Source organism: Canis lupus, chromosome 10, assembly GCF_011100685.1.
Source record: "Canis lupus familiaris isolate Mischka breed German Shepherd chromosome 10, alternate assembly UU_Cfam_GSD_1.0, whole genome shotgun sequence".
Lineage (NCBI taxonomy): Eukaryota > Metazoa > Chordata > Mammalia > Carnivora > Canidae > Canis > Canis lupus.
In genome coordinates this window covers 26322896-26342617 of record NC_049231.1, presented here as the reverse complement: position 1 = coordinate 26342617, position 19722 = coordinate 26322896, and the positions used below count along the sequence as shown (strand labels likewise).

At 57.4% G+C, this 19722-nt stretch overlaps 1 protein-coding gene and 2 long non-coding RNA genes across 4 annotated transcripts in view; 2 read left to right on the top strand and 1 right to left on the bottom strand.

Annotated features, from left to right (window-relative positions):
* The window catches only part of CACNA1I (calcium voltage-gated channel subunit alpha1 I), a 117804-nt gene extending 112735 nt beyond the window's left edge, over window positions 1-5069 (top strand). Inside the window, exons 39-40 of the mRNA XM_038551567.1 lie at window positions 4192-4287; window positions 4998-5069. Of these exons, the coding sequence (XP_038407495.1) occupies window positions 4192-4287; window positions 4998-5069 (168 nt within the window). The remainder of the gene's footprint in view (window positions 1-4191; window positions 4288-4997) is intronic.
* A 1556-nt stretch (window positions 5070-6625) lies between these two features.
* LOC119873628 lies at window positions 6626-11213 on the top strand. Its single transcript, XR_005365570.1, has 3 exons — window positions 6626-7109; window positions 8171-9591; window positions 10193-11213. It is a non-coding gene; the product is annotated as an uncharacterized LOC119873628 (long non-coding RNA).
* Window positions 10976-18661, bottom strand: LOC111097646. 2 transcript variants are annotated; one of them, XR_005365569.1, is made up of 4 exons: window positions 16600-18658; window positions 16210-16461; window positions 14491-14802; window positions 10976-13749 (listed from the first exon to the last, which is right to left on the bottom strand). It is a non-coding gene; the product is annotated as an uncharacterized LOC111097646 (long non-coding RNA). The 2 variants fall into 2 exon arrangements; XR_005365568.1 differs by lacking the exon at window positions 10976-13749 and having other exon boundaries at window positions 14195-14802; window positions 16600-18661.
* Window positions 18662-19722: the final 1061 nt, after the last annotated feature.

The following is a 19722-nucleotide window of genomic DNA, read 5'->3' as shown; positions in this document are numbered from 1 at the left end:
CCCCCGCCCCCACGTATCGGGGTGTCTGTCTTGTTCCTGACTGTCTAGTTGTTGTGAGCAGTCTTTTGTAGATGCCCCAGAGCACACTCTTAGTCAACCAGTTAGATGTATTTCTTTAGAAAAATCAGAGGTGAATAGTCGTAATTTCTTAGGGCAGGGGTGGGGGGTGGAGGGCAGCTCGGGGAGGCTGGGCAGGGGGCTCAGCCAGGGGGCAGGGCACCTCCAGGGGTGGGGGTCTGCTGTGGCTCTGCCCCCCCCCAGGAAGACCGAGGGTGGGCACGGAGGCAGCAGGAAAGAGGAGGGGTAGAGGGTACTGAGCAGGGCGGGAGATGCCTGGAAATCAGGGGGGCCCGTGGTCTGTGCCGGCTGATGCCCTGCGGGCGCCCTGGGCTAATGCAGCCAGCGGTGGCGGGTGGTCGTTTCTTACCACCTTTTATCCTCCAGGTGGACCCTGAGCCAGGAGGTCATGCCACCCCACCCCGCGGGCCCCCAGGCATCTCTGCCCCCTCCAGTGGAGTTCAGGGGAAGGAGTTCAGGGAAGGGGGACCTGACAGGATTGTAAGCAGGGGTGAGGGCACCTGCTAGCCCTGGGACCAGCCTCACTCCCCTGCCCCCCATCATTTTCACAGGCTGCAGATCAGGTTTCACTCTAGCCGTGCTTCCCAAGTGGGTGCACAGATGACTCTTTTTTATTTGAATAGTTATGCATCCCCCCCCCCCGTATTTATTAGGAAATAAACAGTCCATTGAGCCCATGACTTCACAGACATTGCTTAGGTCAAGGGTAAGTTTTCAGAAGTGATTGGATTCAGGGTCACCTTAAGACGATTGGGAACGTGGTGGTACAGGTGGTCTGCAGACAGGCAGCGCCCTGGGGCGGGAAAGGCTGCGAGTTTGGGAGACGCTACACTTCCAGCAATAACCAGGCCCTTTGCCTTTGTGGGACCTCCTCGAGATGGCTTCAGCTGGGCCCAGCTGCAGGGACCTGGTCCTCTTTCCCAAACCCTGACCTTACAGAACTTGCCTTCGGGTCAGGCTGGCAAGTGGAACCGGGTGGTTGGCTGCGTGGATGGGCTCCGGGTGTCTTCTGGGTGCTTGGGGCCTGGGCACTGCTGCAGAGGGAGGAGGCAGCGAGGGACGCAGGCTTGGTGGTCTGCTGAGCCCTGCCCTTAGGAGCTGGTGGCGGGGTGGGGAAGGGTGGGCAGGCCCACTTCCCACACGAGGAATTGAGCCCTGGAGAGGTTAAGGTGGCTGGCAGCCCAGGATCCCTCAGTGCCCTGGCAGCAGAGTCTGCAGTCCAGCAGGGGGCCAGAACCTGATTATGTGGGATGTGGAAAAGCGCACCCAGCGGTCAAAAGGCGTGGGTTCAGAAGGCAAAACCTGCCCGGGGGTCTCTGCTGGCACCACGGCTGGGCCAGCATGGTGGCCAGACCCGCATCAGCCCTTGAACCTCGGGAGCTTGGCTCTCCTCCCCTAGAAGTGGGGGTGGTGGGCCCCTGGGAGGATACCAGGTGATCCCCGAGCACTGAACCCCCTCCCAGGATGCAGCCTCGGTGGGGGGGCTGTTGGGGAGCAGGTAGGCCTGGGGTCGCGTCCTCCTTGGCCCCAGCCCACCTTGTGCTGCTTCCCTTGCCATGTTGGGTTGTGACAGGGGTGCTCATCCGGGGAAGAAGAGGGCGTAGGGAGCTCTGTCTCCCCCTCCCTCCCCGCACATGCACGTGAGGTGTGCACGTCAGCGCGTTCCTGGAGGGACATGAGTGCTGGAACTCCGGAGGGGAACGTGTGACCTGGAAAGACCAAATAGAGGACGGATTGGGGCTCAAGGGTTGGCCTCTGACACCTGTCAACAGCGTCCATTTTAATGCGTCATCTTTAATCTGCGTGGCAGCCCTGAGCGGTGTGCCCTGCTGTTCCACGCACGGACCGGGAAGTGACTTTCCCGGCGTCACCAGGTGATAAGCGGCTGGGCAGGGAACGCATCCTGGTGTGTCCCACATGAAGCCATCCCCTTACGCTGAACCGGTGTCCCCGGATGAGCAGACACGTGGGGAGGACAGGCTAGGCAAAGGGACTGGCCCGAGCGGAGCTGACAGGCTAGAGCAGGGTGTGTCTAGCGGTGGGAATAGCTGAAGGGAGAGGCTGGCTTGGGGGGTGCGCTGCGGGGCTGTGGTCGTGGGAGGTGGGGCGTATTCCTGGAGGGCTCCGGATGCTGTTCCCAGGCCCTTGGCTTTGTTTCTGGGAGCACAGGAGTTAGGGGGTCAGGGGAGCTGTGACTGGCTGGTTCGGACAAGCCAAAATGGATAAGGGTTGGGTGAGTGGCCCCTCTGCCCTCCTGATCCTGGGACCTGTTCATCACAAAAGCACAAACTTACCCTAACTCACACAGATCTGGCCCCAGCGAGAGTGGGGAACTTGGTGCCCGATACCCCAAGCCATCTGTTTGCGGGGCTGTACAGAGTGGTGGCTGCAGGCACCGTGGCATCTGCACAGATGGACCTGTAACCTGCCGGGGCCAAACCCTCTTCCTGTCCCCTGCCCGGCCTTCTTTGCACCTGGCAGCCCCCTAAAGAATGAAGTGGGCACAGTATCAGCCTGTCGGCCCGTCTTTCCCCCAGATCCTTCCCGTAGAGCCTTTTGTTTCCAGGGCCACCTCCGGCCCTCTTTGCTGCGTTGTGTAAGGGCTTGGGGTCTTAGAAGCCGCTCTTTAGCCCAGATACACATACTCTTTTTGTCCTCGTGCAATAATCAGTGTTCCTGGTGGAGCCTGGGCTTAGCTGGGGCCTGGGGGCCTTCCTCCTCCAGGAAGCCCTCAGCCTGGCCCTGCTGCCGTGACTACCGCACTCCGAGTGGCTGTACAGTTTCTATGGTGTGAATGAACTTCCCTCCTAGTTGCTGACGGCACTGGTCCCTGCTGGCCCAGATGGCCCGGGCATAGAGAAACCAAGTGGCAGCTGCCACCATGTTGTTTTGAATAAAAACCCAGAAGCCTATTTCAGAAAATTTCCATGTGCCTGTGCTGTTCTTTCTTTTGCACGATGGGTGCCGAACTGGGGGCTTCCCCGGGGTGGGCTGGTGATAGGTTCTCCATTATGTTCCAGCTGTGGGGCCTGGGTGTCTGGGACCTAGATTAAAGCCACAGGGAAGAGTCCTCTCACAGCTGGGGTCTGCTGGGCTGGGGGAGGCAGAGCCTGGCTCTCACGCTCTGGTTCTGTAGCTAAGATGCTGGAACTGTGTGGGAGGGTCACACGGGAGTAATAGTCTATTTACCTTTTGCACTGTTAACGGAATTCCTATTATGAGTATTATTAGGATTCTCTTGGCTGCAAAGGACAAAAACCCAACTTGAATGAGCTTAAGAATATAAGAAAAAAAGCCAGAGAGATGAGAGAGAGAAGGAAAAGAGAGGAAAGAAGAAAACAACTTAGTGGTTTTTTTTTAAAGATTTTATTTATTCATGAGAGAGAGAGAGAAGCAGAGACACAGTAAGAGGGAGAAGCAAGCTCCCTGCAGGGAGGCCGATGCGGAACTCGATCCCAGGACCCCGGGATCATGACCTGAGCCAGAGGCAGATGCTCAGCCACTGAACTACCCAGGTGCCCAACTTAGTGGTTCAAGTAGCTAAAAACCCCAGAGGTAGTGTTGGCTTCAGGTGCAGTTGTATCAAGGGCTCCAGCTATGTTCCTAGGACACAGTCTCCACCTCCTGGATCTGCTTCCTTCTACATTTGCTCCCCTCCTCTTCTAGTGGCCACCAGCAGCCCAGGCCTGGGGCCTGTGTACCCATCCCCAGGTGGATGAAAGCTTCTCTCCCTGGCGGTCTGGCAAGGTCCATGGACTCTCATCAGTTGACTTGGGCGTGTGCCATGGAGATGTTCTGAATGGCCAGGCGTGAACTCTGGGATCCAGGGATGGGGGTGACGCACCTGCCTAAGAGCAGGAAAGGGACAAACTGCCCGAGAATGATTGCTGTGCACTTGCTGGGAGGAGGGAATACGTCAGGCCTGGCACTTTGTCCCTGGGGAGGGCAGCTGTCACTGCTGTCCTCCTAGGTGAGCCAAGAGGCCCAGAGAGGTCCAGACATCAACAGACTATGAGAGCAGAACAGCCAAGCTGATGGCCAGAGGGCCTCCCTGTCCCCACCAGCCTCGTCGGGCCTCTTGTCCCCCTTATGTGGCCTTTCTCTGCTCTTCAGGGACATGGCCGGACAGGGACGGGGGACACCAGGATGGGGTATGACCTCCAGTGCAGGAGCTCCATCGTGGAGGCCCCGCCCACTCTGGAGGACTGGGTGAGCTGAGGCCACGCTTAGTCCTCTCACCCCCATGCTCCCTGTTTTTGCCTTGTGACCCCCTTCTGGTGGCTGCTGCTGCTCTTGGAGCTGATAGAGAAAGGACCATCCAGGATCCTCAGAGGGACCGGGACGCTGTGTTCCAGGCTGACTGCCAGCCCTCACAGAGCACTGGGCTTTCCTGCTCTGGGGGCCTCAGGGGACATCTCAGCGGCCTTTCTATCCGGCATCTGCCTCCTTGCAGACAAAGCAGTGGGGCGCAGGGAGCGAGGGCACACCAGGAGGCTCATGCACGCATGAGGCCTGCACACCTGAGCACAGGCACCCACATCTGCTACGGTGCCTGAGTCTGTGAGAGCAGACCCGGCTCCAGCTCCTGGGCTGCCTGCCTTCATCCAGACGGGGATCTCACCCTCATTTTCACGTGAGAAAGCTGGGCCCGGCGGACCCCTACCGAGCAGGCCACGGCTTGAGTCCAAGTGCGGCCCACGCCTCTGGACCGCAGGACCCTGGGCCAGCCAGCTCCCCACCCTGAGCCTCATTCCTCACCTGTGAGGCTTGGCTTAACCTCCCAGCTGGGGCTCTTGGGCCAAGAGGTCCCCCTCCTGGGGAGGCCCTGGTTCCAGCCCCTGCTCTCCCAGCCCCTTGAGACAGTGCTCCTGGATTTCCCCACCTGGCACCTCCCAAGATGGCCTTCCCCAATCACCCAGGCTCCTGCCAATAACCAGGGCACCGGCCTGGACTCCTCGCTCTGCGTTGGGCTGCCTTTCCACCTGCTGTGACCTCTCCGGAGCACCTTTCCTCCTCTCCCCACTCTGCTGCCTGCTAAGTCTCATCGTTGGGGGTGACCCTGCATGGTCACAGACCTCCCAGGGCCAGGACCAGCTCCATAGCCCCCAGCAGCCAACACCGTGTTCCCACCAGGCCCAGGGGACCCCTCACTTCTCCACGGCTCTGGGCCACCCATGAGATCAAGTCCTGACCCCTCGGTGGGCACACCCCCATCATCGCAGCTCCCCTTCCAGTCTTCACTCCTGTGGTCCCCGTCCTCCTCCTGCCACCTGTTCTGGGACGCTTGCAGCAGACCTGCCCTCGCCTGTCCTTTCCCAGGCCTTTCCCTCCCTCTGAGGGCCACACCCCTACCCGCAGCCCAGGCCTCTCTGCCTGTCACCTTGCCCCTCTGCCTGCCAGAGGAAGGGCCCAGGTCTGGGTCAAGAGAGGCAGGTGTACAGGGCCCCCTGCTCAGCGACAGACCAGAGGCCTCAGCACGCTCTGCTTCATTCCCTCCACTAATACTTGTGAGGATGAGGAGGTGACTAACAGTAGCTGGTGGGCCCTGAGCAGCTGGGTGCTGGGGCCACAGGGGAGAGCCCAGTGTGGCCCTGCCTGCAGTTCCTTCCACGTGGGCCCCATCCACTGTGCCCAGGCCCCACTGCTGGGGTGACCAGTGTCAGGGACACAGGCCTCATGGTGGTCACCCCTCGGCTGAGCGGTGTACTCTTTCTGTCCCAACTCTGTCTCAACACTGCCTTGGTCCTGAACACCTGAGCCTACACCCCATGTTCTATAGGACCAGGCCCACCTGCTAGCCTCACCTGTTCCCTTTCTCCCCCTCCCCCAGCTAACTCTTACTTTTCCCTTCAAGTCTCATCTCAAATGACACTTCTTCCAGGAAGCCTCCCCAGCTGTTCCATGGCTTTGTTTCCTGATTGAGTCCCAACCCTGAAGGTGGGGACCATAGCCCCTCCTGCCAGCCCAGAGCTTGGTGCCAGGCTGAGCCTCAGCAAATGTCAGCTACGTGCCTGAGTTTTGGAAACAGAAGAGATTCTGAGGACCAGTTAAACCCTTTCCTCATTTCTCTACGAGAGGAAACTGAGGCCCAGAGAGAAAGAACCGTGTGCTCTGGGTCACACAGGGAGGCCGTGCCAGGGATGACTGTCACCTGTAGGGCCCTGGTTCCCTCTAGAACTGCTGAGGCCACAGGGAGCAGAGCCCTGCTTTGTCTTCCTCTCCCTTACCCGTTAATAATGGGATTAAAGCGAATTGCTGCCAAGGAGACAGACTGACTTTAAAAAACAACAACCCAAGAACACTGAAACAGAGTGAGAAACTTCAGCCATCAGCACTTTTTACTTAGACCTGAATTCATGAATTTTAACCAAATAAGCACTGGCACGTGAGGTATTAATGTATGTCCCATTATGCAAAACCACTATTATGGCTGTAATGAAAATTAGATTCTGACTCGGTGGTGGCGTTCCAGGAGGGAGGCTTCCTCTGGTTTCCAGCGCTGTGACCTCGGATTGCCGTTGCCATGGTAACGTGGCTGCCTCCGGGACTGTGTGGACAGGAGGCTGGTCCTGTGGGGAAGGGCAGCTGACAAGGCTGGGCTGGCCTGGTTCGGACCTGCGGACCCCATATGTGGGCCAGGCCAGGGGAGCTCTGTTTCCTGGCCCCGCTGCTGGGGGCCCTGAACACCTGCCTGCACACCTGCGTACAGAGGCAGCCCCGAGCCTCTGAGGACGGTGGACAAGTCTCCAGGGGGAGGTGGTGAGATGGACAAAAACAGCAAACCCACAGTGCCCCTGGGCCACCTACATCCTTCTTGACTGTCCCTCCAGGGAGACATCCCTTCCATCCTTCAAATAGTATTTGCTGAGCACCTAGTACGAGCTAGGCCTGTGCCAGGTGCTGGGAAGTAATGACAGGTCCCGGCCCCCGTGAGCCTGCATCTCAGCGTGGGGACATAGAATCAAGGGCAAGCAGACGCACCAGTGAGGCTGTTTCACAGCCCTGCCAGTGCCAGGATGGCAATGGAGCAGGTGATGAGGGTGACAGGGAGTGACTAGGGAAGGGGGAGGGTCCTTCCCCCGGGGTGGTCAGGGACGGGCCTCTTGGGAAAGAGTCCAGTGAGCCATGGCCCAAAGGAGGAGGAGGAGACAGCCACACAGAGGCATCAGGGACCCTTCGGACAGTAGGGTGGCCAGATAAAAGAGGACGCGCAGTTAAATTTGAGTTTCACAGTTAAATTTTGAACTGCGAATAATATTTTAGTGAAAGTGTGCAATACTAGGGACGTGCTTACACTAAAAAGTAATCTGTTGCTTATCTGAAATTTGAATTCTTATTTGCTAAATCTGGCAGGCTGATCAGAGAGGGGAAAGGACTCACGTGGGGCCACAGGCAGAAGAGGTGGGCTGCACGCTGGCCATACGCCTGCCCCGGTCACCCCAGCTCCTCACAGTCTCCCTGCCACTTTTGACCCTAGATCCCCTCTGACTCTGAGCCGAGAAATGCCCTGTGATCCCGTCTCTGTCTGCCCCACCCACGTGAGGACCCCTGGGTGCCCTGGGCCTCAGCCACCCATTCAGCTTCCTTTTTTTTTTTTTTTAAGATTTTATTTATTTATTCATCAGAGACACAGAGAGAGAGAGAGGCAGAGACACAGGTGGGGGGAGGAGCAAGCTCCACGCAGGGAGCCCGACGTGGGACTCGATCCCAGGTCTCCAGGATCACACCCTGGGCCGAAGGCAGGTGCTAAACCGCTGAGCCACCCCGGCTGCCCCCCACTCAGCTTCCTGTCGGGTCCCCCTCACTCTGGCCTCCCACCCTGGGCTCCGTGGGCCTCAGCCCGCAGGCCCCAACTCGGGCGTTGCCACGTCAGGAAACTTCCTGCCAGCCCGGGCCATCCCCACGCTCGGCTGACTCTCCCTCAGGTCCTCACTGGGCTTCTAAATTTGCCATGTGTATTTTTGTATTGTGGCAAAATGCACATGAAACTTACCATTGTGACCATGTTTGAGTTGACACTGAGTGGCATTCCCACACACGATGCTGTGCCACTGTCACCACCACCCATCTCCAAAATGTTTCCTTTTCCCAGACCGAAGGTATCCCCTGCAAACAGCAGCTCCCCGGCCCTGCCCCCCCAGGTTCTGTCTCCATGACCCTGATGCCTCCGGGGACCTCATGTAAGTGAAATCACGGGGGTCAGACCCAAAGTCCCTCCTTTTGCAACTGGCTTACCTCACGGAGCAGCACGTCCTCAAGGTTCACCCACGGGGAACCATGTGTCAATTCCCTTCTGGGTCGGTGTCCTCCCGGTTTTCGGCTGAGGGATCACGGGATCGCTGCCCCACCAGGTTCGGGTTCTTTTTTTTTTTTTAAGATTTATTTATTTATTTATGCGGAGCACCCCGCTCATCCTGCAGCCCCGCACCGCACAGCTCCTCGCCGGGTCGAGAGCCGGGTGAAGACTAAGAGAGCTCCCGGGAGCTCATCCATGGGCCTCCTTCCCCACTTGCCCTTCCCCTCCCTGTCCTTTTGGCACCCTCTTGCCTCTTGCCTCAGAGGCCCTGTGTGGCCTTCCCTGCTGGTGCTCAAGACGTCCCGGCTTTTATTTCCAAAAGCCCAAAGGGGAGCTTGGTAAGTTTTCCAGGAGGAAGGAAGACAGAGGGGGAAGGGTTAGGCCTGCCCGGCCCCTCCAGCAGCTGAGCCCCAAATCCACTTGGGTGGGGCCTGGGGCTGTGGTCTGACCCCAACAGGAGTGGCCGTGGGGGGCATCTTTCTGGCCAAGAACCATGGGTCTGGACAACTTGAACCTGTAGGGCCCGCAGGCTCCAGGGGCAGAGGATCCGCCAGAGGCAAGCCCTGGGCGTGGGGGACAGCCCCAGAATGACTGAGTAGATTCTGGGAGAGCAGAGAAGTGGTATTTCAGGCCTCTGAGCTCCTGGGCCAAGGTGCCTTCCTCCACACCCATTGCACCCACGCGTCCATCCGGAGGTGGGAAGCTGTGCCCTCTTCCCAGGGCGTCAGGTCTGAGCTCCCCCTGCTCAGCTGCCTGGGGACCCCGAGCCAGCTTCTGCTGCCCGTGAGGTCTCCTTATCTTCGGGCCAAGATGTAAGCACCCAGAGGATGCGGCAGCAGGTGCCGGTGCTGGAGGGTGGTCTCCCCCAGGTGCTGCTGCTGGTGCTCTCTGTCCACTTCGTGTCAGCTTCTTCCTGCCCTTGATCCCAGTCTTCTGTGCTATTTGCTACTCCCTCTCTGTCCATCTGTCCATCTGTCGCTCTAGCTGGTCCTCTGGTTCTCTGCTGCTTTCCCTGGCCATTTCCCACATATTCACAATAGCAGCAGGCACACCTTGGACCAGGGCCCCAGTCCAGGCTCTCCTCACCCTGGTGGTCCCGAGGAGGGAACCTGTTCTCTCTAGTGAGGCCAGGGGGCAAGTTACAGTCTGGACCTGGCTCTGCGTTCTTTGTCCTCACACCGTGCATTTGGGTTTTGCCTACCGTGTGTCCTGTGAAGGTAAGGGCACTCAGGACAAGAGTCCTTCCTGCCATCGGCTCACTGAGTGACCATGGCCCAGAGTCATCCTCCCTGGGCAAATGAGGGGACAGCCTCCATGCTGGTGCTGAAAATGACTGGTAGTCTTCTGGACAAATAGAGCCCTCAGGACTTCCCAGCTAAAAGTAGAAGGAGGGGAGCTCCTCCTCCCAACCCCAGGGCACCCCAGGTCGGGATGTTCCCCATAAGCACTTCTTCCTGGGAGGATGGCAGAGGCAAAGGTCAGGACCTCAAGGCCCTGGTGAGCTTTGGCTGAGGGAGGAGCAGCTTCCTACGCAGGGTCATGGTGAGGGATGCAGACCCAGGTCCAGCACTGTGGTCATCTCCCAGAGCCAGGTGTACCTTTGGAGAAAGCTGCCAGGAAGTCCTATCTGGCAACAGGCAGGCCGTGGTGTCCCACCCGAGAGTGCTATAGGCAGCTCCCCGGGGTGGTTCACAATGATCCTGCCTCCTGGTCCCCAGGCCCTTGTGTAACGCCCTCCCCTTGCTGGGTGGCAGGGGTTGCGCCAGGGTTGTCACTTCCGAGAGTAGGCCATGAAGAGCTTCTGGCTTTCACTAGCAGGTTCTCTCTTGTCCTCTGATGAGACTGGCTGCAGTGTTGTGAACTGCCCTACAGAGAGGCCTCCTGACAAGGAATTAAAAGGTGCCTTCCTCTGGCTGACATCCAGGGGGAATGCGGCCCCCGGTCCAACAAGCCCCTGAGGACCTGAGCCTGCCAACACCCACTTGAGTGAGATTGGGAGCAGGTCTCCCTCAGTGGAGCCTGGAAGCGAGCCTGCAGCCACAGCCAACAAGCTGGTTGCAGCTGTAGGGACCAGAGGACCAAGTCAAGCCTTCAGAAACTGTGAAATCATAAAGGTGTTGTTTTAAGCACTGAGCTTTGCAGTAATTCGTCGTGTAGCCTCCGGTCACCGATCCAGGTACATGCTGTACTGCGTTATGCAGTCATGTCTTCTAGTATGTGAAATTCTACTACAGGCAAATTATGCTAACGTGGGAAAAATAAATCAGAACAACGGCTGCCTCCTGGGAGTGGAGGCAGGACTGACCTACTAGGGCCACGAGGAGTCTTTCTGGGATGATGGTAACATCTTTTGTCCCGACGGGACATTTGTTTATGTGACAAAATTCAGCAGATGACTTTCAAGATTTGTGCATTTTGTTGTATGCAAATTTCACAACCAAAACAGTACATGCTAAAGTATTTAGGGGGGAAACTGGACTGATGTCTTCAATTTATTTTGAAATGCATTAAAAAAAATTAGATGGATTGATGGGTAGATATTGATAAAACAAGGGTTATTCGATGTAAATGATAGAATTTTACCCTAAGAGTATATGAGTGTTCACTAGAAATGCTTTCAGCTTTGCTGTGTGTTTGGAATTTTCAGAATAAAATGTTGGGGAAAAGGAATCACTTATTTAGCGAATACAGAGTGCTTCGTGGGAGAAAATTAGAATAATAGCATTGTGCCTGGATAGTAATTCTAATCAAGGTTGGTTTTGTGCGAGGCACCCGATGGGGCTCTTGCACGGGCATGGTTTCATTTTATTCTTCAAGCCAGTGCAACAAGAAAGCAATGATGCATCTGAATTTACAGATGGGGAAGCTGAGGCATGGGGGAAGGGGGTCACTCCGTCGGGGTCATGCAGTGAGCAAGTGGCAGAGCTAGGATTTCCCCAGGTCTGAGTGCTCAGAAGGGTTGAGCTCTGTCAGCCTCTCTGTGCCTCAGTTTCCAGTCTCTGATGCAGAGATGCAAACTGGCTTGTGGGTGAAATCAGGTAGCAGTAGCTAAGTTTGTCGAGGTTCTATCGGCGCAGGCTCCGTGTTGTAGCAGCAGGAAGCTTGTGGACTCTCAGGCGCGTGGACTTCACCTCCGTGCCCTGCTTCCTCCGCCAGAGCAGGTGCACAGCAGGTGTGGCTGCCAGGCTGGGAGGTGCCATTGGGCTCAGCCTGCCCTCCCGGAGAGGCTGGACTCCTTTCTTCCCGGACAGTGGCTCGGACGCCTGCCTGGGGCTCCTGGGTGCCTCACTCGCACGTGGTCGGATCCCATGTGTGGAGGTGAAGATGTTTCAGCCCCCAGTGGGCTCCCCGGGGCCTCGTCTCCATCCTGCCTTTCTCAAGGACGAGGGTCCATCCATGCGCAGCCCTGGCCCGAGAGGAAGACCTCTGGGCCCCTGCTCCTGCAAGTACCGGTGAGGCACAGGTAACGCTTCTCTGAGTGCTCCCGGCCCCACACGTATGCATTTGAGCCCCTGTTTCAGCCAGTTAGGGGAAGCAAGAGAGGATGATAGTACGGCCCCCGGCCCCGGTGCCTCCCCCACCTGAAATTCCTCCCCACAGCTGGAGTCAGCACCTCACGCCCCCAGAATAACGTTCTTCATTACATGTCCCATGTCCCGACAAGCTTCTTCAGGTGGAAGCAGAGGGAGGGACAGAGGGCTGGACAAGAGGCCTACCAGGCAGAGCTGGACAAGGGACAGGATGCTGGTTGTGCACTTCCAGTGTCCCTGGGGCTTCTGGGCCCTTTGACCTCATGTCGGCCTGGAGAAGTGGGGGTCACTGATCCCACTTCTGTGGTCAAGGAAATGGAGGCTCAGAGAGGCCAAGTGACCTGCCCAGGGCCCACTGCCAGGACTCCCAACCCAATGAGCCATCCCTAAGGACTGGGTTCTTTCTGGTTTGCTCCGTGGGTCATAAGGAGAATGTAAATGAAAATAAACTACCCTTCCCAGGTGTCCGTGGGCTTCTGAGTATGTTCTTAACAGCTAATCCGTGGGCTAACCCGTGCTCACAGCTTTCCCACGGCTCTTTAGTCCTAAAAACCCAGAGGCTCTGCTCCACCCCGGGGTAGCCAGAGGAGGAACAGCTTTTCTCTGGAGCACAGTGCGGTGCCCGAAGCAGGTCCCCCTCCAGGTCAGAGGGCTGGTCCAGCTGTAGGAAGTTAGGGTGAGGCAAGGACTCCACGGGCCCATGTGCTACTCTGCACCCAGTGTGCTCAGAGTTGCCATCGTATCGCTGTCGAAATCCCCTGAGAGAGTGACCAAAGGACTAGAAAGACCAGGACTGCCCCTCAGAATCTGGGGACAGAGCAGCTCTGGGGACCATGGTCTGGTGAAGGAGGCCAGGCAGCCAATGAGAGAGGACAGCGAGCCTGTCAGTTCCCAGCAGGGCCCCTTCCTTTGTCCCTAGAGGTTGTGACCTGTCGAGGGCAGGGGTCCAGAGGCCTGTCCTTTGGCCAGCCTTGTCACGGTAGACCCCGACCTGGGGAGTGTTGCCAGTTGCCGGCTCTTGTTCCTGGGAGAAGACTCTGCGGTGAGTCGAGTTTCGTGGCCTCTTGAGGACACGTCTGCACAGTGGATGGCCCAAGGACTCCTCATCTGTGGACATGAGGTTTTCCAGCACAGGGTGGGCCTCGAAGCGCTGCCAGCTGGGCACCCCCCTGCCAGGTGGGCCAGGCTGCGCCCAGAGTCCCACTTGTCTGCACCAAGCGCAAGGCCCACCTTGCTCTCTTGTCCCCAGTGAGCGTGTTGGTACAGCTGGTCCAGCCCAGCAGACCCTAGACCTCAGCCTGAACAGGCTGGTGCCTGAGTGGCCACTGCCCCCGCCGTCGGCCCCGCTGCACCTGTCATCTCCTTGTCCCAAGGTCCCCTGTGTCTGCCTCTACATCCTCAATACCCAGGGCTTCCTTGAAAGCAGGGCCACATCTAAGTGGATTCGGGGGCCAGTGCTGATAAGGCAGGGCAGGGAAGGAGCATCAGGCCACTCTCCCGTCTGCCATGCCAGTGAGCCCCTCCGCCTCCCTGATAGGCAGTCCTGCCTCCCGGGAGCCAGGCCAGATGAGAACCCTTTAAGTCCCTAAGCCCTGAAAAGATTATGTGTATAATGGTGAGCTGTGGAACAATTATGAGTGGGGCTTTAATTCTGGCACCACGGTGGAGTGGTGTTTAGTGAAGTAATGCCAGCTGCTGCACTGGGTAAGCCCCTCAGTCCTGCTCACGCAGCGTCTGCGGTGGTAGACGGTTCTTCCGGCAGTGATTGGGACTGCAGGCGCATCGATCGTGTGGCTCTGCCATCATCACCCTGAGGATCATGTGGGAGGTTCTCAGGGGCCTGATCTGAAACAGTCACAGTGGACAGAACACAGTCACGTGACCATGTTTAGGTGTAAGGGGCCCAGGGATAGGGTCTAGCTGTGAGCCCCAAAGGAAGAAGAAATGGTCTGGGGGAATAGTTCTGCTACAGACCGATCTACTGGCAGCAAAAGTCGGGGGAGGGCGATGGGATATTCTCTGGCTACAAAACACTAAGAATGCAGGATCAGTTACCACATATGTTATTCAACGCATAGCTAAGTTTGCAAGGAGGGAAGGGAAGTTCCTGGGAGCCGGGAATGACTGGTGGGCTGATACCGGAATCGGAAGCAAATGCTGATCTCTGGGGACCCCAAGCCATTTGCCTGTAACAGGAGCCTAGAACCTCATTTTGTTTTGTTTTGTTTTGTTTTGTTTAAGATTTTATTTATTTATTCATGAGAGACAAAGAGGGGCAGAGACACAGGCAGAGGGAGAAGCAGGCTCCCTGTGGGGAGCCAGATGGGGGACTCGATCCCAGGACCCTGGGATCATGATCTGAGCTGAAGGCAGATGCTCAACCACTGAGTCACCCAGGTGTCCCAAACCTTGGGTTTTAACCACAACACAGGGAACCGAAAACACTATTTGGTGTTGAGTCCATAAAAGACTAAGAGTAGGAAGTGAGACCCTCCCCTCAAGCTGGGCCCTTTAACATGGTATGCTCAGTGTAAGGGAAGCCTGTGGAAACCAAACTAGCAGCAGAAAGACAACAAGGACACTCACTTGTCCTGGCGTCTGCAATGAATGGGGATACACCCATTCCTTCCTGAGAATGTGCCAACTCAGGGTGACCTTCACTGGAGATCGGGCTTCAAACTTGTCAACGGAGTGGTCCAGAGAACCCCAAGCCAGTGAAGGAGCCTACAGTGGTGTTGGGTTGGCAGATGCCCCTGCACACGGCCGGGGCACACTCTCCTCTCCTGGGTCCTCCTGGGTCCCCCGACGCGCAGCCTCAGGCTGTGGTCTCCAACCACAAAAACACAGGAGCAGACAATCCACGATGAGTCACAGTCAGCCCAAGCCACGCATGCGAATCTAGATCGAAAGATTTCAGATGTTTGAGTGATCAGGACTAGAATAAAAATAAAGTAAGTTAAAAATGTTTAAAGAAAGAAGGATTGAGAACATGGGCAGGGTAAAAAAAAAAGAGAGAGAGAGAGAGACTCTAAAAGTTGTCAGAGAGAGATGAGAAAGAGCCAAGTAGAACTTCTAGAGATGAAGAATGGAGTAACTGAGACACGAGAGCTGATGGACAGGTGGGTTGGACGGCGGCAAGTAGACCCAGCTCAGGAGAGAGTCAGGGACAAGATGAAGTGGAAGCAGTGACCAGAATGCACAAGGCGGGACAGAAGAAGATGACACAGGAAATATGAATCACAGGCCAGGAGGTGGGAGGTTAGAGCAAAATGAAAGGGGGCCCATCTATCTGGAGTTCTGGAAGGAGAAGAGAGTGGACGAGAGTCATGGTTCAGAGAGGTAATAGAATTTTCCAGAGGAGTTTTCCAGAATTGAGAGGAAATGTGAATTTCAATCCAGGAAGGGATAATAAGTCCCAAGCAAAGAATCAAGAAAAGATTCCAGGGATCCCTGGGTGGCGCAGCGGTTTAGCGCCTGCCTTTGGCCCAGGGCGCGATCCTGGAGACCTGGGATCGAATCCCACATCGGGCTCCCGGTGGATGGAGCCTGCTTCTCCCTCTGCCTGTGTCTCTGCCTCTCTCTCTCTCTCTCTCTCTGTGTGACTATCATAAATAAATAAAAATAAAAAAAAAGTCTTAAAAAAAGAAAAGAAAAGAAAAGAACAGAAAAGATTCCACACTTGGACCCATCACGGGGATGAAGAGCAGCACGGAGCCTGACGAGAAGCCGGAGGGAACAGACGAAACGAACCACAGTGGACGCCCGGGAGGACGGAGGCTGGGAGCCTGGACGGGAACATCGCCGAGGACGAAGCCAAACAGAACGGTTGGCCACCCAGATGCGCAGCAGGTAAAACATATCTTTCGAGAATGAGAGGAAGAGCCCTTCGGACAAAGGCAAGCGAGTACAGCTCTCACGGCCCCTCTGGGGAGTGACGCCTGGAGGAAGGGCTGGGGTGGGGGTCCCAGGGGCATGAACAGGGAGCAAAGGGGCAGCAGCTTTGTAGAGCAATTCTAGTAACATCCAAGCAGGGGGTAGAATGGATAGGATGCTAACGAGACACTGGTATTTCCCATGATGATTGTTTTGATGCTTTTGGAAGAAATATTAAATATCGAATTTTTTCACAAAATTTTCTGCTTTGCCTGTTCCCGAAGGCACAGTCAGCCCGCAGGAGGCTAGAGCAGCGGGACAGGAGGCTGGAAAGGGCTGCCAGGCCCCGAACTCATGGCCAAAGGAAAGAATTCCCAGGACATTGGCTCCCTCAGTGTGGGTCTCCCCACACCCCAGCCCGGTAGGTCTCACCGAATCATCTGGAGGGCTTGTCACCGGCGGGGTGCCCGAGGCCCCACCCCAGAGTGGCTGATGCGTTCAGAGAATCCGCATTTCCAGCAAGTTCTCCGGTGTTGCTTGGCTCAGACCAAAGTTTGAGGAGCACTGCTCTGGCCCAGGGGTCTCCAAGTCTCGCTCCAGTCTGTGGCAGGGCTAACACGCCTCCTCCGGGAAGCCTTCCGGCATGCATATCTCATCAAGCAAGGACTGTGTTTTCATTGTTACCTGCTCAGAACAGAGCAGATGCAAAATCAATTTGAGTTGAATTCCTAACTGACTTTATGAACCTTAAAGAACCCCCCCCAAGAAGTCTGACATACACACTCCTTACACACACATGCACACACACCACATACCACACACCTTTTCTCTTCGCTCGAGTTACTGCATCTCCTCTTCCTCCTAGTAGGCCTTCCTGAGTGCTGCCTGTGTGTCCGGCCTGGCCCTGGACCTTAGGTGGTCCTGCTGCCCCTGGCGTGGGACAAGTGGGGCCCCCCAGGGGCTACAGCCCAGGGACTATGTCTAAATATGGGGGCTTTGGCCCTGGAATGCTTCTAACTCCCCCTCTGGCTCCAGACCTGCCGTGCACCCTGCTCCCATCTCCCTTAGGGGTTGGGATAGGGTCCTGAGAAAGCCCTCCTTGCTCCTCCTCGCCACTAAAGCTGTCAGTTACCTGGCAGGGGGATTAAGTGGAACGCCACGGGCAATTGATCCCAACAAGCTTAAGATGTCCCCGTTCCAGGAGAAGGCCCTGCTGACAGGAGCAGCAGCTGCCAGGCTGCTGGCTGGCGGGACTCCTGTAGGAGCAGCTGGGAGCCCCTCGCCTGCCGAGGAGGAGGGAGGATGGTGCTGGGCACACTGGGGGAGCAGGACTCCCCACCCACCCACTGCCTGGAAAGGCTGGAGCTTCTGGCGCTGCCCAAGAAGTACCCAGAGGACTCAAGGGCTGGGGGAGCAGTGGGCGTAGCCTGGGGGTGCCCACGTGGCTCATTTATGAGGCCAGATTAAGGACACCGGTGGCCTGTCCTTAGCCAAGTAGTGAGTTCCTTTGCGGGGCTCTAAGGGCACAGCTGTGGAGGAGAAGCTTTGCAGGCGCCGTTCAGGGGATAATGACGAGTAATGGGTTGAAGCAGCGGAGTTTCAGGAAAGAGACCTTGGCTGTGAAATCTGTCAAGGCTGGAAGCCAGCTCTGGCAGGAGGAGCAGGGCCTGCTTTCTCGGATGCGGGGTGTCTGGCCCGGGTGTGGGAGGCACACGAGGGAGAAGTGCTGCGCCCTGGGGAGGCTAATCGCATTCAGCCCGAGACCATTTCTCTGCAGCCCTAATGGGCTGTGCGCTCAGCATTCTCTCTCTGGGGCACCTGATCCCCTTCGGAGCCGGGAAGGTGGAGCTTGGGCCCCAGGGGGCTGCCGGGGTCCGGTTGGGGGGTGCCAGGAGCAGCCGGGAAGGTGGAGCCCCAAAGAGTGACACCTGTGGGAGGCAGAACTGCAGGCGGCCGGGCTACCTCTCCCTCGAGGGCAGGTGTTTGTTCTCCTTTGGTCCTTCGCCCCTGGGGAGCCCGGCAGGCACCGCAGCAGGTGCGCAGGAGGGCGGGCGTTCAAACACGGGGCAGGCTGATCCCAGAGCCCAGCTGACTAGGGCTCCCGACTGTGCGCAGAGCCCGGGAGGCGGACCTGGCCACCTTGCCACGTCCCTGATCCCTGAAAGAGATCACTGAGACGCACCTCTGAGCCCGGGGATGTGCACAGCCCCCTGGGACTTGTAGCTCTCCCGGCAGCAGTTGGAGCTTTCCTACCCGGATCACCAGGCTTCACGGTAACACGGGTCCCTTGGTGGCAGATGCCGCCCCCACGCAGGGTCGCCTGCTGAGTAGCTGGATGGCGTGTGCCAAGGAGAGCTTCCTCGCTGGTGGAAACAGCCCATGACTCAGGCTCTGACTCGGTGCCCAGTGCGAGTGGGCACAGGCTGTGCGGGCTGGGGACGCCCGGGAGGAGGTGCGGGGGCCTGGGCAGCACGGGCGGCAGGGCCCAGGCGGGGCCTCCTCCACCTGCCAGCTTCCAGAACAGTTTCCTGGGCCCGTGCTGGTTCACTTGGTCTTCATGTAGCCCCGGGGGGGCAGGAACAGGTTCTCCCCATTTTGCAGTGAGAAGGCCGAGTGTCCTGGGAGCTAAAGTTGCATAAAACACTGGGACCAGTTTAGCCCTTAGTTCATATATGCCCCCTTGCCGCCTCCTGAGGACCAGCACGGACTGTTTCTCTGGATCCTGCTGACCCCACTGAGCTGAGACACAAATGACCCCCTTGTGCAAAAACGGCTCTCCAGGGAAGGTCTCTATGTGCCACGAGCCCATACACAGCCTGCCTTGATGGCTGTCTCCCTGGGCAGTCTGGTCTGGCCTCCTGTCCTGCCCGCCTCCGGGCCCCTCCCAGACTGGCAGCCGGGCCTGCATCCTCTCCCCCTCCAGCCCTCCCTCCCCAGCCCCTGCCCTCTTCATCCCCTCCTTGCCCTCCCTGACCTTCCCCATCCCTTCCCTACCCTTCCCCTCCCTGCCCTCCCCCTCCTGCCCTCCCCTCACCTTCCTGGCCTTCAGCTTCAGAACAGCCTTTGCAACTTTCTTGCTGGCTGACAGCAGCATTTAGAATGTGAACTATTATTTGTGGGATTTTTATTCACCTGTGAAAATTAGTGTTCAAGGGACGGGTATAATCATCAACTCTGCCTCCCAAGCAGGTCCCCACAGAGCAGCACCTGGTCTCAGCCCTGGGTTCCTGGGGTGAGCTCCAGCTCCCCAGAGTTCTGAGTGGATCTGGAGTTAAAGCACTCAGCTGCAGGGCTGACTGGCATGCCAAGCGGGCCCCCACCTCCAGAGATTTGTATTCAGGCAAGGCTTTGGGGGAAAGTAATAAAAAATGTGGGTGGGGGAAGTCTAACCCGTCAAAATGAGATTTCTCATTAGTTTGAAAGATGGACCAAGACCTAGGTCTGTAATGAAGAGAATGGATTGTGTCCTGATTAGGTTGTCTGGAACTTGGAAATAGCTCGGCAACTCCTGTCCTGACGGTCACACGGGTCCCCAAATACACCAGCCTTAAGCCCAAAGCTTAAGCCCATGAGCCTCAGCCAGCCAAGACCGGGCCCCTGGCCCTCCAGGCCTCCAGAAAGAGGAGGGGAGGGTGCCGGGTGGAGGGGCCCAGTCCACCATATGGGCTGCAGGGGGGCTGGGCCCGGTTTCTCTCTTGGCCTCGGCATCCCCGCTCTGGGACATGGTCATCCTGCCCGTGGAGCGAGGGGAGCTCGCCAGCCAGCGCCCCTTCTTCTCCTGCCCCTCCTGGGGCTTCCTGCAGGGTGGGCTCAGAGGCCATCACCCCAGACCCGGGCGCCGGCGCTCACACTTGCCCTGCGGTACTAATTGGAGCTGAGAGCATCTCTACCTGGATCCTGTGGAGTTGGATCACGTTAAAGGAGGAGTCATTTCTCAGCCCAGAT